The sequence below is a fragment of the Hibiscus syriacus genome, unplaced genomic scaffold, assembly GCF_006381635.1.
Source record: "Hibiscus syriacus cultivar Baekdansim isolate YM2019G1 unplaced genomic scaffold, ASM638163v2 tig00116971_pilon, whole genome shotgun sequence".
Classification (NCBI taxonomy): Eukaryota; Viridiplantae; Streptophyta; class Magnoliopsida; order Malvales; family Malvaceae; genus Hibiscus; species Hibiscus syriacus.
This window is the reverse complement of record NW_024063495.1, coordinates 992,212-1,008,325: the sequence shown is the minus strand read 5'-3', so window position 1 is coordinate 1,008,325 and position 16,114 is coordinate 992,212. Positions and strand designations below refer to the sequence as shown.

The following is a 16,114-nucleotide window of genomic DNA, read 5'->3' as shown; positions in this document are numbered from 1 at the left end:
CTGAGCAGATTCACCCACTAACATGGGACAATCCCGAACAAAATGTCCAATGTCCCCACATTTAAAACAGGCTCCAGAAATCATTCTACATATCCCCGAATGGTTCCTTCCATAATATGGACATTGTCTGAATTGGCTCGGGTTAGATCTCCCAACTCCAGATCCCACTGACTGTGTATGTCGACCCCTCATCTGATTTGATCCCCTTGCAGGAGATGCAACTGACTCTGATCTTGCTTAGGGTCGAGAACTCATCTCTGCCCCTTTTTGATGGTGCAATACTCGATGATGCCCCCGATCTTTTCAAAGTCTAAACTCGAGAATCCCTGAACCTCTTATTTTAAACTCTTTCCAAAGTTTTGGCACGGTTCACCACTTCTTGAAACGACGATAAATTCAATACAATAAGCATCTCTTTCAGACGAGGATGCAATCCCTCTACAAACCAATCGAAAACATCCTTCTCTGTAGAAATTAACTCCGGAACGAAATGGCTCAATTTGTTGAATTCACATTCGTATTCATACACAGTACGATTCATTGCTTCAAATTCATGAACTCCTGCTTCATATGTCGGATGAACTGATCTCTCCTGCTTCATCTGTCGGATGAACTAATCTCCGATATATTTATGCTTGAACTCTTCTAAGAATAAAGACCAAGTTACTTGATCACCGGGCATTCTCAATGTAATGTTGGTCCACCAAATCCTTGCTTGCCCTCGGAGCAATGAGACTATTCCATCCAACTTCTCTGGATCGGAACAATGAAGTCTCTCAAGCATGATTTTTACATCATTAAGCCAAAGGTCCACAACAACAGGACCTTCTTCGACTTCACCTCTAAACTCTGGTGCTCCTAAACCCTTCAACTCCTTTGCAACATTCATTCTTCGAGTTAAAGTAACAAAAGGTTGAAAACGCACCAATACCACGTCCAGTGTTCTGAATAACACATCTTGATCACTTACAAGCACTCCAGAGGGTGTCTGATCTTCACTCTGCCTGGCCAGGGCAGTTGAATTACTGCTTTCAGCGAGTCTATCATCTCCCGCTTCACTTCTAGAGCTACCATATCCGGACATCTATAAAAACATACACATATCATTCTATCAGCAAAACAGTATACTTACTATTATATCATATCAGAAGTTTACATTATTTTGTTGACATGTATACTTTATAGGACACTCTAGAATTCGGTTTATACCGAGAATCAACTAAACCGTGGCTCTGATACCATTAAATGTAACACCCTTAACCCATATCTGACCCGAATATGAGTCTCAGGTGTCACATTGACTTTTCAAACTTTGACATTTAAAGAAAAACATGTAAATTTTAAACTTTCATTAAAACCAAATACATTAATTTACATAAAAACCACAAAATACAGCATCAATCAGAGCATTCGTAATTAACCACTTATTACATGCCAACACTATACACAACCAAAATAGCTACTTTGTCAATTACTTCTGATCTGATCTTTTAGCAGTGATGTTGTCCTTGTTGCCTCTATTACTGCTCCTCTTGATTCTTACACGTAGTCTACGTATAAATCACTTACATGCTAATCATAGACTTATTTGATGCATAATATATATATATAATATATATAACAATCCACATTCATGAACATTATGGAGAACAAAAGTATATGAGTACATAGAGGTTGTGCACTATGTTGTCACCACAACTCATATAATTCCCTCAAGGGGCACTGAATATTTATCCCGAAAGACCATTATGTCCCGGAGGACCACTGATTTTTCCGAAGAACCACTATGTCCCGAAGGACCACTGATAATTCCTCAACTCTTGGCATGCCAATTATACCTATAGCTCTCATATTAAATAACATGGGCTTAATTATAAATACATTTCTCATTTCATATCTCTTTCATCACTGTCCATGTAAACACACAAATCACTTTATATGATCATTTTCATTATTTCACATATCTGGAAGAATTCTTTGATAATGGCATTCATTCATATAATACCATATTAATCATGAATGAAAAATGCATGAAATCACTATAACGTTAACACATATATATGTATGCATGTGCATGAATATAAAATCATAAACTCAATGATAAGAGATAGACTAATCGCAAGTCTTGTCTCAATTCCATTTCATCTAGGATATGCACTCACCTTGGCCTTGCTTATTTTGACTTGATCATAATCCTTTGTTTGTTCCGGAAAGAAATTACGTTATATATCTACATAGTAATACATTGATACTAATCAGTATACTAATTAATATATTCTAAACTATCAATCCTTAGGCTAAAAAGAAAGTTATTTTCATCTTTTAATGAAGGTATGCATCGATGCACTATACCATATATCGATGCTTCCCTTGACGGGTGCATCGATGCACAATCTATGCATCGGTACATAAATCTCATTCGATGTTTGTATTTTAAGGGGGTGCATCGATGCAATACTTGTGCATCGATACACTAATGACATTCGATGTTTTTATTTTTATTTTAAAGAAGTGCATCGATGCACATTGAACAATTTCTGGGTTTTCACCCTTGATGCATCGAAACACATTGAATGTGCATCGATGCATATAGCCCAGAAATGTTATTTTAGCACGACAATCTCTTCATAATATTTTCAACACTTCATATTTTCCCCTCTTTTTATATCCTTAACTTGCATATACCTACTTAAACTAATTAATACCCATTCAATACCTCTTAAACTTAAAAATTCAATCCTCCACATATATTTTAAGAATCTCCCTCAATTTCCAACATGTTCTAAATCTAATTTTAACACTACGTATGTCTTAATTAAGTCGATGACAAGTCAAATTCAACCTCCGATTTCAAATATGAACTTTTTTCAAAATTCCATTCAATAACTCCTTATCTTTAATTCTTCCTACACCCTTCATCTTGTTGTTTTAAAGCAAATTAATCTTTCCTTAAACTTAATTAGCATCTAAGGATCAAAACAAAACTTAAATTTCAGTAAACAATTAGCTCATGAAAAATCTCATCTTTGTTTTGACCTCTTCACGTTTAGGAGAAAAGAAGAGAAGAAGAGAACTCTGGAACCTTGTTTTTCTTTCTTCTCTTCCACGTGGAGCTAATATATAAATCTATTCTTTAATTATTTTTCCTTGCAAAAGACCATTCTATCATTCTATTCTTTCTTCTTTGCAATTTAACCCTATACCAAAATACAATAATATTCAATTATTTTGTTTTAGTCAATAAATTCTAAACTTTTACAATTTAGTCACTAGCCCGTATTGAGGATGTTACAGCAACAATGAAATCTCCCAGACAAAGGATCATCTCGAGATGTCAAATTAACTAATTCAAGAACATTTGTGCTAGAATTCATTAGGATATATGTTTTTTATTTCCAGAATCTCTATTCAATTCTTTTGAATGCCATGACTTTGTGTACAAACCTATATTTTGTCAATAAAATTCATGATTATCACTTCAAGTTTCAAATCATTCATGTCTTTATGTTACAAACAACCTAAAATAATCCAATTCCAAACAAGTGATTTTTTCAGTATAACTTTGAATTAACCTATAAAATACTGGGAATCCAAGGCAATCCACCATGTTGATATCTACACTCATTAAAGTAAGTGGTTGACAGAAGGCGACACAAGAGATGTCAATAGCCCGAATGACAAAATGAATAATGAGATGGCAATAACACAGTTCATTTCAAGGCATATCTCTAGCCGCTCCCGAGCAGAGGCACACATAGATTATTAAGAGATCAATCTTGATTTTAGAAATGAAAAATGTCAGGATTACCGATCAGGCAAGGATCTAGCAAATATGAGGACTCGACGAAGATAGAAAAAAAAACAAAGATCCACAAGACCTTAGAACTCAAAACACGAAAATCACATCATACATTTAGGCATTTGCAAAAATAGGAGCATTCACATTCATTTTTCATCAAGTTTTGAAAATCTGACAGGAATTCAAAGAGTCAACAAATATTTCATTTCATGACTTCATGAGAAAGAATATGATTTCAGCAAAGAATTAGGCCATTGAAAGAAATGGATTTTAGCAAAATGGAGGACTATCGGGTCATTACCTTCGCGTATTTCAAATACAATCACTAACATGTGATAATCTTTTGTAGGTTTAAAACTTATCAGAGATAGGATAAACCAGTCAAAATTTCCAATGGAGACTTCTTAATGAGAAGAACTCGTCTGATGAGGGAGAAGAAGTTCATAATGAGAAGAACTTGTTCAACCTTAGCTCATTCCCATCACATAAGGAGTTGGAACAACATCAATACTCGACTCATCCATCGCATATGGAGTTGGATCAACATTATCACTTTGTTTGATTCCATCAGAGAAGGAGGTGGATCAACATTTCCAGTGGAGAGTTCATAATGAGAAAAACTCATCCGATAAGGGAGAAGAAGTTCATAATGAGAATAACTTGTTCAACCTTAGTTCATTTCAATTACAAAAGGAGTTGGAACAAAACCAATATTTGGCTCATCCATCGCATATGGAGTTAGATCAACATCATCACTTTGTTCGATTTCATCACAGAAGAAGGCAGATCAACATTTCCAATGGGAGAGTTAATAATGAGAAGAATTCATCCAACGAGGGAGAAGAAGTTCATAATAATAAGAACTTGTTCAACTTAGGTGATTCCATCACAGAAGAATCACTACAACAAAAACAGGTTTTTAGTGGCTTTTTTAGTCATATAGTGGCGTTTTTAAGCCCGCTAAAAACCTTTATGAGCTAAAAAAACCACAAAAAGCCCCGCTGAAACAAACACCGCAAAAGGTAGAAGCATTTGTCATTCACAAATGCCTCTAAAGGTTATGTTTTTAGTTGCATTTTTTACAAACGTCGCTAAGGGTAATGATATTTAACGGCATTTTCTCCAAACGCTGTTATTTATCTTATGTATGTTAGATTGATACATTGTGTTGTTTTATGATTGTGTATTTGTTTCAAGATGTTGGAAATTTCCATGTCTCATATGATCCAAGTAGATAGCAATGCGCTGTTTTGAGAAGTTGTTGTTTGGTTTCACCTTCATTTGAAACCCATTAGATACCCTCTTAATCATCACTCTACTTGGACTTCATACTTGATGTATTCTGGTTTAATAAATTGTGTTTATCAGTGTTGTTGTATCTATCACCATTGTTCAGACTATACTGCAAGACAAAGTTCAAGAGCATGATTTAGGAAGTACTAAGTAATGTTGTATGGAATATGGACGATATTGCATATGGAAAGAGATAGACCCAAAAGTAACTCAACGTTAATGAAAATAATAGATTAATCTTTTATTTTTCCAAAACTAAGCTACAACTAATTATATATCAATTAAGATATGTTTAACAAAATAAAGTACTGGCATGAGAAAACTGCTTCACTACCAAAAGAAAATACGAACCTAAAAGGGGTACATTATACAAAGGAGAATGGATATCATTAATTAACTGTCAACTCTGAACAAAAGACGCAGTCTCACATATAAATATCAATGGTGATAAAACATAAGCTTGAGGCAACAAAACGAAATTATTTAGTTATCAGACATTTAAAGCAAGTATATATCAATCAGACTGAATTCTTTTTCAACAAATCATTTCCACGCATAAAATTATCATTTGAGACTGATGTTGCATATTATCAGTCACTAGTGCGAGTGGATCTAATTGTGGTAAATGTTAAGGTGTGTATCTGTAGGAAAATCATATGCACACTTGCAAACTGCATAAATACTCAACGATCATGCATTTGCTACTGAGATTCCAGACTATGACTCTGGTTTTGGTTAATTGCCAATTGACACTAATGAGCTAGACCATTAATTTGTCATACTATCACCAAAAAGTCCAAAAGGTTCTGCAACCATAGATATACAGCATGGCCATTATGATATACATTGTTCTATAATACAACTTAGAGTCTTAGATGAACTATTTCCACAGGAAGTAGTCATCATTCAATCCATAATTATGATATAAATATATACATATAAGATATCCACCCCACCCATTTTCGAAGCAATAAACAGAGGAAAAACTTGTGTTTTCATTTATAGTTTTTCACATTTTTTAAAGTCATTTTCCTTTTCATTCAAACAAACATACAAATAGGGGGAAGGGGAGTTTCGAAAAAAAGAAAGTGAAATAAACGAGATGCGGTAAGTAAAACAAAAGTGAAATTTACCCACCGTTATGGTAAACAATCTGTAGAGGATGTTGTTCATGCCACTGGTTTCTTCGTTAAGTGACTGTCAATGTCTCTCCACACTGTGCTTTGTTATAACATTCCGAACACGGCCATAAAAGTATTTGACCATCCATTTTGTCATATCTAAAGATTCAACATTATCGGAAAATGTATATTGATCCAGGAGACCTGCCATGATCTACTAAATCGAGTTGAGTTAGAAGTTATTATGTTTCTCCTTAGAATTGAACCCCATAAGCATTCTTCGAAATCACAGACATATAATCTACCTTGTGAATGGTGTAGTATGGAGCCCAGACGGTTTTATTGGTTCGAAATGATCAAAAAGATCAGACTGAAATGCCGAAAGATATCTGGTCCCCATTTTCTTCTGAAGTGGATAAGGCATACACGACTGCCGACATCTTCTCTTTGAGAGTGTCATTGTGAGTGCTATCCCACATCTGTGTCATGGCACTCAAGTAATGCCCTTCAACATTCAAAACAGTGAATCTAAGTTCAAGAGCTGCAGAAAGGAACTAAATTCATAATTTACATCGGCAAGCAATATAATTAAGAAATTTGGATAGCAAAGAAATCGAACTAAAGCCATCAATTACCGACGATATGACCCCGGAGCTCAACATCGCGTGCCTCCCACCCTCCATATGGCTTCCCAAGAGTAGGCAAACCAGTAGTTTTCCCAAAACTCCACACCAAATCATCCACATCAAGCATCATCAAGTACTCTAAGTTAGTTTGTTGTGCTCTCTAGTGAATCGAATTAGAATCCAATCTAACTTTATGCACTGATACGTCATCTACCAGCTCAATTCATCTTCTCCTCTCAAAATCTTCCTTGGTAACAAATCAGACCAAGCAGAGTCATCTGTCGGGATTAAGTGGTAATGAGCAAACATCTCATGTCTCCATGTCTCGTTATTAGATTTCAACAGCTCGTAACGAAAACTATGTGACAATAGCTGAGTTGGGATGTTCGTACACTATTTACTCACAACACTTCCACGTAGTAAGAAAACACCAACGGCCATAAATAGAACAAATCCCTTCATTTTCTCTTTCTTTGAATCAGAAATGAAATTCTCAAGCTCTATAAAAAAACCCAGAAAGCTAAAAAGAATTCATTGAAGGATAGTGCAACATGTGACTCTCCATTCCCTGTATTTATACCAAAAAAAACCCCAAAGTTCTGGCAATCAAACAACAATTAAAAGCACCATCACGTGAAAGATGAGAAATGATTTTTGTCTTTGCATGGTAAATAACAATAGGTTATTTTATAGATCTCACCTGGTTTTGGATTTGGGCGTTCGGAGGTAGGGATGGCTACCCAGATGCGGTAGCCACGACGATGGCTTTGTTTTCTCGAAGGCTGCAACCATGGGTTAAAGAGATAAGGGTTAAAGAAAAGTGATGTTTAGATTTGATTTGGGGTTAGTTTTGGTTTGTTTAGCCATCGAGATCGGAGTATGGCCACCGAAAAGTGGTGGTCGATGAGTGGCCCGTGACTTTAGAGTGAATGCCTTGGGCCTTTGAGGAGTCGGCCGAGAGAGAATGGAGGTGAAATTTGAGAGATTTCTCAAAAGCATGAGGCCGCTTAGAGTTGAGTTTATGGCTAGGGTTTGCTAAATTTGGTTAAATGTGGTATATATATATATATAAACGCTACGAGTCTTTAGCGGTGTTTTTATAAAACCGTCACTAAAATATAAATCTTTAGCGATATTTGTATAAAATCGACACTAAAGTATGAATCTTTGGCGGAGTTTATATACAAACACCACTAAAGTACAAGTATTTACAGACGAGTATTCAAAAAAACGTTGCTAAAAAACCATTATGTTGTAGTGAAGGTGGATTAACATCCCCAGCTAAGAGTTCATAATGAGAAGAACTCGCAACTTGAAGAACAGTGATTGAGCCAAAAAATATGTTTTATATCTTTGCTTCATTCCCGTTCCACATCAATGAGCAAAGAGGAATTACAATCACCATTTTTTCATTTTTATTATATTATTATTTATTATTATTATTATTTAAATATTATTACAAACACAGAAAAAACCCAGGCCCATTTACAGAATAACCCAAACCCGAAATGCCCAAACCAAACCCAAACGACCCAAACAAACTAACCCTAACCCTAGTGTCCCTTCAGCCATCGCCGTCGCCAGATCTGCTTTTCCAGACGCCACCGTCAATCGACTAAAGCACCGACCACCTTCAGTGTGCCACCATCATCTTAGCAACATGGGACATTAATGTCAAAATCAACAAACCCTAAAAATCTAGGGTATTAAACCCTAAAATCATTACAACAATGATTGCTACCGTCGTCGTTGCCAGGTCTGTTTTTCCAGACACCGCTGTCAGTTGATTGAAGCACCAACCACCTTCATTGTGATACCATCATCTCAACAACATAAAAAAGGGGAAATCAATGTTAAAATCAGCAAACCTCAAAAAATTTAGGATATTAAAACCCAAAATCATTACAAACAGCTATTTAACAATAGCACTAGGTATTATTTTATTTGAAAGGCTATGTAAAAATATGGGTATAAAAACCCCAACATGTTGTAAAAAAGGATTTTCTTTTCCCGTTTGGCAAAATCAATACAAAAAAAACTTTTGAGGCAATTTTTTTCCTTTTTTTAGTTTCGAAATAACAAAAAAAGTATTTTACAAAAAAAAAAACAAAAGCAAAAAAAGGAAGAGAGTGAGCGGTTACTTGAGGGGAAGATGAAAAGAAGGGTCGGTTCATCTCCACGGTGGTTGAAGTGAGAGGAGGTCGAAAGTCGAGTGGTTTGTTTTGTGTTTAAGGGGTCGTTTTTAGTGTTTTAGGCCCCAAATAGGGGTTTAAGGTGGTAGGTCTAGAAGTTTAGGCTATTTTGGGGGTCGAAACGGTGGCTGGAGCAGCAATGTGAGGTGGTTGGCAGTGGGTCGAGAGAGAGAGAAGAGAGAGGGGGAGTTTTCAATTTTTTTGGGATTTTCGGGTAAAATGAAAAAAATTTAGAAAAATAGGTTTTATAGAAAATCTTTTGAGTAAAATCATGTTTAAGTCCCCCTAGGTTTAGAGTGTTTTTGCATTTTGGTCACTTGTAAATAGGGGTATGCAAAATTACCCGACCCGGTTGACCCGACCCGCCGACTCGGATCTAAAAAAACCGGGTAATTCTCTAAAAAAAATTACCCGGCCGGGTTGGGTACCTGGCCCGACATTTCCCGGGTCGGGCCCGGGTCACAAAATCTAGTTTTTTTGGGTACCCGATTACCCGAGTACCCGGTTAGTTTTTATTTTTTTTTATTTTTTTTATATAATTATATAAAATATAATGAATTATTTATATTATGGATTATTATATTTTGTATTTTGAACTTTTAAATTTTATGTTCGGATATTAGAGTATGTAATTCGAAGTTTCGAACATTTAAATTTGTGTATATATTTTTTTAAATTAATAATTTGAAAATAAAATATTAAAAATCGGGTATCGGGTACCCGATTACGGGTACCCGCAAAATCCGGGTACCTGATTTCCGGGTACCCGTAACATCCGGGTCGGGACACGGGCCGAGAAATCGTCGACCCGAAGTTCCGGGTACCCGGAAATCAGGTACCCGGATTTGCACACCCCTACTTGTAAGGACCAAAACTGTTATTTATCCCTTTTATGCTTGTTATACATTTATTGGGTAATCTGTTGTTTAGTCCCTCTAAGTTTAGCGTGTTTTTGCATTTTGGTCATCTGTGATGACTAAATTGTTATTTACCCCTTTTTCTTATGTAAAATTTTTATTGGGTTATTTACTGTTTAGTCCCTCTTTTTAAGCATGTTTTTACATGTTGGTCATATGTAGTGACTGTTTAATTTTAGTTTAATTTTAGTTTAATTTGACTGGACCAATTTCATAATTTTGCATTTTTATTTAATAGTGCATTTTAGGTTTTTAAAAAATGGATAATTAGTGTTTAGACCCTGCAATTTTGGCGTGTTTTTGTATTCTAGTCATTAATATGTTTTTTTGTTTTGTTTTGATTTAGTCACTTAATTTTTAATTTGTTTTAATTTAGTCTTTCTTGCATGCTTAATTTATTCATTTTAATCCCTGTAATTTAATATTAATACAATTTAATCCTTACATACTTTACTTTTTTTATTTTTTTGCATGTTTATTGTTTATTTTAAATTTGTTATTTTAGTTTTATTTAATTAGTTTTTTTATAATTTGTCTTTATATTAGATTTGTAAATCAAATTTGATCTAGAAATTAGGATTTCACATTAGTTTTAATTAGGGAATAATCCAATTCGAGTTTTCGTATAAAATGCCCGATTACTCGAATCGATTATTTGAACCCTTAATTTTTTAATCAACGACTAATTTTTTATCTTTTAAAAACAAATCAATTAGGATTATTAGAGCTTTGATTGATTAATTAATTAATCCTCAAACTTTAGGTCTTATAAACTTAGATCCTTGGTTTTTAGTTCTCTTACATTATGGTCCTTAAAGTTTAATTAGAATTTTAAATTAATACAATTAAATAGGTTAATATTAGAGCCTCCAATTTAGTTAGATTTTAATCTAGTCCTTTTAATTTAGGGAATAATTCGAGTTGGCCCTCGCCTAAATGCTCACGGGACCATATCAATTATTTGATTCAATAACTGGTTAAAATCAAGTAGGATTAATATTAGAGCCTACATTTTTAGGTTTATGCCTCTAAGTTCTTTAATTTTCATAATTTGACATTGTAAGCTAGAGAAACCCTTAATATATCCTTAATTTAATTAGGATTAATAAAAATTTGTTCGATTGCATTTTATTTTAAAATTTAAGGCAATGTTCACTTATTACGGATTCGATAGTGTATCTCTCGCAAGTATGCTCTGGGGTGACTACTGGTGATTCTCGAAATAGGTCAACATCCTTTTCATGACCGCATCATGATTTCTAAAATTAAGGCAATGTCCAGTTATTAGGCACAATAGCTGATCTCCCACATTTATGCTAGTGGGAGAATGCTATTGGCATTAATAAACGAATACCCTTTTAACTTTGCATCTTTAATGATTTTAAATTATATAGAGTTCAAACTCAAAATTTTCAATTCTAAATATAGGGTAATCAATTAGGTACTAATTTTTGGGCGCTTGTGGGAGTGCTAATCCTTCCCCACGCGTAACCAACTCCCAAATCTGATTTTTGAATTTTCATAAACCCTAAAACTAGGTATTTTGATAAAAATAAAATGTTTGATTAAAATCACCTGGTTTTTATAGTGTCCCAATCACACCTTAAATGATTGGTGACGACTCGTATTTCAAAACCTTTTCAAAGAACAACCCCCAAGTCGTACGAGTTTTTTTTCCGTCCAGGCGAAAAATGATGTCGACATTTTAATATATACTTTAATTTGAAAATTAATATTAGAACATAAGTTAACGAATTAGTAACCAAAATATAATAAATACGTAACATAAATTATCAAAATATAATAAATTAATAATGTAAGTAGGGATGTCAATTTAAATAAACCTGGCCTGACCTGGTCTGATAGGGTTAAATTTTTTTTAAATAAATTCGGGTTCGGATTAGATCGAACCGAATTTTACAAAGGAGTGAGATAAGGTTCGGGTGGAGGGTGAAAAAACTTCAATCCGACCTGACTCGGGGATAATTCTTGAAATAAATTTATGGATAATTTCTATAATACCCCCTCTCTATTTTTTTTATTTAAGCTTATTTTATGTCGGGTCAGGTCGGGTCAAGTTCGGTTAAGGGTGAAAAAAATTTGATCCGACCCGACTCGGGGATATAGTGTAATTTCTTCAAATAAATTTTTGGATAATTTCTATAATACCCCCTCTCTATTTTTTTAATTAAGTCTTTATTTTAGGGTTTAAGGTTTAGGGTCAGTTAGGTCGGAGTCGAGTGGAGGGTATATATTTTTTGGATCTGGTTGGGTAGGGTAAAGAGTATATATTTTTTGTGTCGGGTCAGGTCGGGCCAGGCCAGATTGATCAAAACCCGACCCAACCCGACTCATTGTCATCCCTAATCATAAGTGACCTAAACGTAACGTTTTTAAAATAGATGACTGAAATTGAACAAGACTGAAATAAAATGACCATTCTTATAGTTTATCCTAAGTAAAATATGTTCATGAAACTTACTACCTTCAATTCACAAGAGACGCGCTCTACCCTTGAGCTCTGCTCCATGGCGGCTTCTCGTTCTCCCGATTCAGATGGACAAGAAGCGACGAAAATTCAAGATCGAGGAACAAAATCAAATCAATTCCGCCATGGATGACCACGAAACTCCCGTTCTTGAACCTGTAATCTCCTCCCTTTTTGTATCAATTTCCTTTTACGTTTTCTTATTTGAATCGAATTGTTTGAAATTAATTTATATTTTTCTTTCTTTCAAGGATTTGACAAGAGACATCTTCAAGCAGATTTGGACCAGAAAAGCTCAAGGTTCCGCAATTTCATCAATCTCGCCATTTTCTCCTTCCATTTTAGCCTGAGTTCAGAAAAACTTAGGGTTTCGGTGTTTTATTTCAGAGCGTGAAGGAATCGATTTTCATCACACCGACGCCATGGATTCCGAGGTATCTTTATCAGTGATTTGTTCTTTCACATTTCATCTTTTCTTTCACTAAAATCTTTAATTTTAGGTTGGAGCAGGAACATCAAAGAAGATTCGACCAACATTCGGTAATTTTATTTCTTAAACAACGTCAAATATTCAAATTTTAATATTGTTATTATGAATCGAGCAAATTAATTGATAAATCGTCCTCGTGATATGATTTTATAATATCTAATCTGACTGAATATTGTATTTAATTTTAGAATAATAATCAAACATAATATCAGAAAATGTTTTGGTTTTTATTTTCTTTTGGTGCATTTTAATCACAATATTTCATTGTAAAGCAAAAAAATTCAGAATATTTGGTTAAATTATCACATTAATAATTATTTTTCTTTTTAAAAATATTTTGACTCCAATATTTCATTGTATGATTAAAAACTCCTATTTTGAGCGTTAAAAGTTTTTAATTAACCGTTTCAATCTACAAAAAGATTTTTTTTTATTTCAAAATGGTATATTAGGTTAAAATTAACGAATTGGTTCAAGTGGTAAGCAGTTTGATATAGCTAAAGTAGGTATTGTTTGATGTCTTGTGTATTCAAAAATTCCGTTGGGAGACTCGTCCATCAAATCAATGTGCGACGTGGGTCGATCAGATTAAGTAATGTGAAGCCTTTGAAATTGAGATGACAACTAAAAAGAATAGTAATAAAAAGATAGGGACCAAAAATACTATTTAATCAAATGTTAAAAGTATTTTATGTTTGAGTTTTACGAGTAATTTTTAACATTTACTAACGTGTCAAGTATGTATAAATCTAAAATTGATGAAATCAATCTGATTGCAGCTAATCCAAATGCTCTAAAGCTGAGTTGCGAACTCGTTCGATTTTTTATTACAGGTTCTTGTCAAAATGTAGTGTTTATTTCAGAATATATATTAGACTTTTTGTTTGGGTTAAAAAATATTTATTTATTTTTGGAAACAGAGGCGGTGCAGCGAGCTGCTACGGTTGCTGAAGCAAAGGGTGGTGCTAAGTTGAAGCAATTCATTTAGAAAGAATTCTCCCCGATTACTTCAACTTAACTCACTAATTAATGCCTTTAATTGATTTTTTTTTACAAGAATCTTGTGATTATAGCTTTTAATTTGGTATATATCATTAATTGTAAGTAAAGGGAATTGTTCGATTTTCCTCTAAGGAAAGAGAAAAAGAATGCGGTAATTTCACCGTTATGAATTAACCTAGCTGCTTTGTTTCTTTTTCCAATTTGTTCATCCATACTTCCCCTTTGTTACTGCTTTGCCAAAGTTTACCGGAATATTCGTTCTCGGGTTCAAGTCTTTGTGAATAGAGAAATAATCGTCCAAAGAGTGTGTTATTATTATTTATATTATGCCTTAAAGAATTAAAAGATATTAATTTCATATTAAAAAATTAAAATTTAAAAACAATGATATTGTGCATATTTTTCAAAAACAAAGTAATATAGAGTTAGATCGAATTTTTAAAAGTTAATTATATTATTATTAATTAAAATCAAATATTCTTGTCATAAATTTGAATCTAAACGCAATTTAAATTTATATTTTTGGAAGAAAAAAAAACTTCATAAAATCAAATCGATTACTTATCGCATCGATCCAAGGCACATCCCAAGTTCATCCGAATACCATGACAAAAGAAGTTAAAATGGAAGTAAGAAGAGTTTAACAAACCTAAAATAGTACCGATGGCTATCACAAAGTGGAGTACCTTAAATGTGTCATCAAAGAAACTTTACGTCACTAATATATTGAAAGTAGCGCAATTTAAATATCATTTAAGTAGTTTTAAATTCGAATATTTGTATATGTATAATTTTGAGAGATTCATCATCAAAATTAGTGTAACACGGATCGATCTGAATTAATCAAGACGAAGGCCTAAGAACCTCGAGAAAAAAAAAACTTTACTTTAACAATTATTGAACTTTCCAACTATGGTATTCCTTCTGATGTCACAATTTTCATTGATGTATGAGTAATTTAAAGATTATGTGCAGTATGTGTTATCAATAGATTAAAATTTTGAATATATATTACTTTAATCATACTATTAAAAAGATGGTTTTTATCCAAATATATTTCATTTATAAATAATTTTTATTCTAACATTTATTTCATATTGTTTTCCAATTTAACATTCTTTTTTGTCATGTAGATAAAGAACATTTTTTTACAACCACATTGTTTAAATATATAGTTTTTCAAGTGCTTAATTATAGCATTTTAAGCATATATTTATTGAGTTAATGAACATAAGACTAATATACATGTGATGTTGTATTATTTGATTCGTACTCGTGTTGTTATGTGTTTTTGCTATGCACAACATACATTTATTCTTTTTGAATAAAATTCGTATAATTTTCTTTCATAATTTTTGCCCATATTTCCCCCTATTTATTTCAATCCATTTAAAGGGTTTTAACTCATTTGTACCATGTAAGCGGATGACACTTCTTGCAGAAAACGCATTAAATTATAAAATAATATGGAATGACGGTTAGAATAAAAAATTATTTTTAAATGTGATATATTTGAGTAAAAAGCCTTCAAAGAGACCTCACATGGTAAGACAAACTAGACGCAGGTGACGTCTCCACTAAGGTTTGATGGTAGGCATATAATATGAATTTTCTTCTAATAATTATATATATTATTGATTATATTTATCTTGAAATTTTATTTATGTTCATTTCGTATAAAATTTTATATTATTAACATATATATGTGTTTTTTTTTAAAAAAAATTTAAATTCGTCACTGAATGAACGAATTTATCTTAGAGAAATTCGAAAACAACGCTGTTGATTTCGAATGTCAAAACTTTCGGTTCATCCCGTTCGGTTGCAGACGACCGCGCTGCCCCGGGATGTTTGATGTGGCGGCACTTGACTTTTGTATATTGGCTTGATAGGGAGTTGTCTGCCGGTGAAAGTGTTGAGAATTTGGGTACATATGAAGTCTATGGCTGAACTGTTAACATGAAAACTTCATATAATTCTCTAGTCATACATATCATTAATTAATATATTATTTTATATTATAATTTAAATTTTTTATTTTATCGATGATCTAATTACATACTTATTGAATTTTATAATTATACACTTCTAAATTTTTAATAAAATTTAAGAAATTAGTATCAATAATATAAAATCTTGTTATTGTACGGGCTAAATTTCATTTAATGACTAATATAACTTTAAAA

The 16,114-nt window shown here is 33.1% G+C and overlaps 1 protein-coding gene and 1 long non-coding RNA gene across 3 annotated transcripts; one reads left to right on the top strand and one right to left on the bottom strand.

Annotated features, from left to right (window-relative positions):
* Positions 1–6,110: 6,110 nt before the first annotated feature.
* On the bottom strand, positions 6,111–7,857 carry LOC120191805. 2 transcript variants are annotated; one of them, XR_005522729.1, is made up of 4 exons: positions 7,540–7,857; positions 6,849–7,438; positions 6,519–6,718; positions 6,111–6,427 (listed from the first exon to the last, which is right to left on the bottom strand). It is a non-coding gene; the product is annotated as an uncharacterized LOC120191805 (long non-coding RNA). The 2 variants fall into 2 exon arrangements; XR_005522728.1 differs by having other exon boundaries at positions 6,849–7,407.
* A 4,646-nt stretch (positions 7,858–12,503) lies between these two features.
* LOC120191975 (protein MHF2 homolog) lies at positions 12,504–13,928 on the top strand. Its single transcript, XM_039194828.1, has 6 exons — positions 12,504–12,594; positions 12,688–12,736; positions 12,824–12,870; positions 12,937–12,976; positions 13,706–13,759; positions 13,847–13,928. Exons 1-6 carry the CDS (start codon positions 12,505–12,507, stop codon positions 13,912–13,914), a joined length of 348 nt encoding a protein of 115 aa, XP_039050759.1. The 5' UTR covers position 12,504; the 3' UTR covers positions 13,915–13,928.
* Positions 13,929–16,114: the final 2,186 nt, after the last annotated feature.

Excerpts from the sequence above, each read along its gene's own strand:
- LOC120191975 (XM_039194828.1), top strand. The coding sequence starts at position 12,505 with ATGGACAAGAAGCGACGAAAATTCAAGATCGAGGAACAAAATCAAATC. Across the intron at positions 12,737-12,823 it reads TTGGACCAGAAAAGCTCAAG|AGCGTGAAGGAATCGATTTT; the intron begins GTTCCGCAATTT and ends GTTTTATTTCAG. Across the intron at positions 13,760-13,846 it reads CGTTCGATTTTTTATTACAG|AGGCGGTGCAGCGAGCTGCT; the intron begins GTTCTTGTCAAA and ends TTTTGGAAACAG.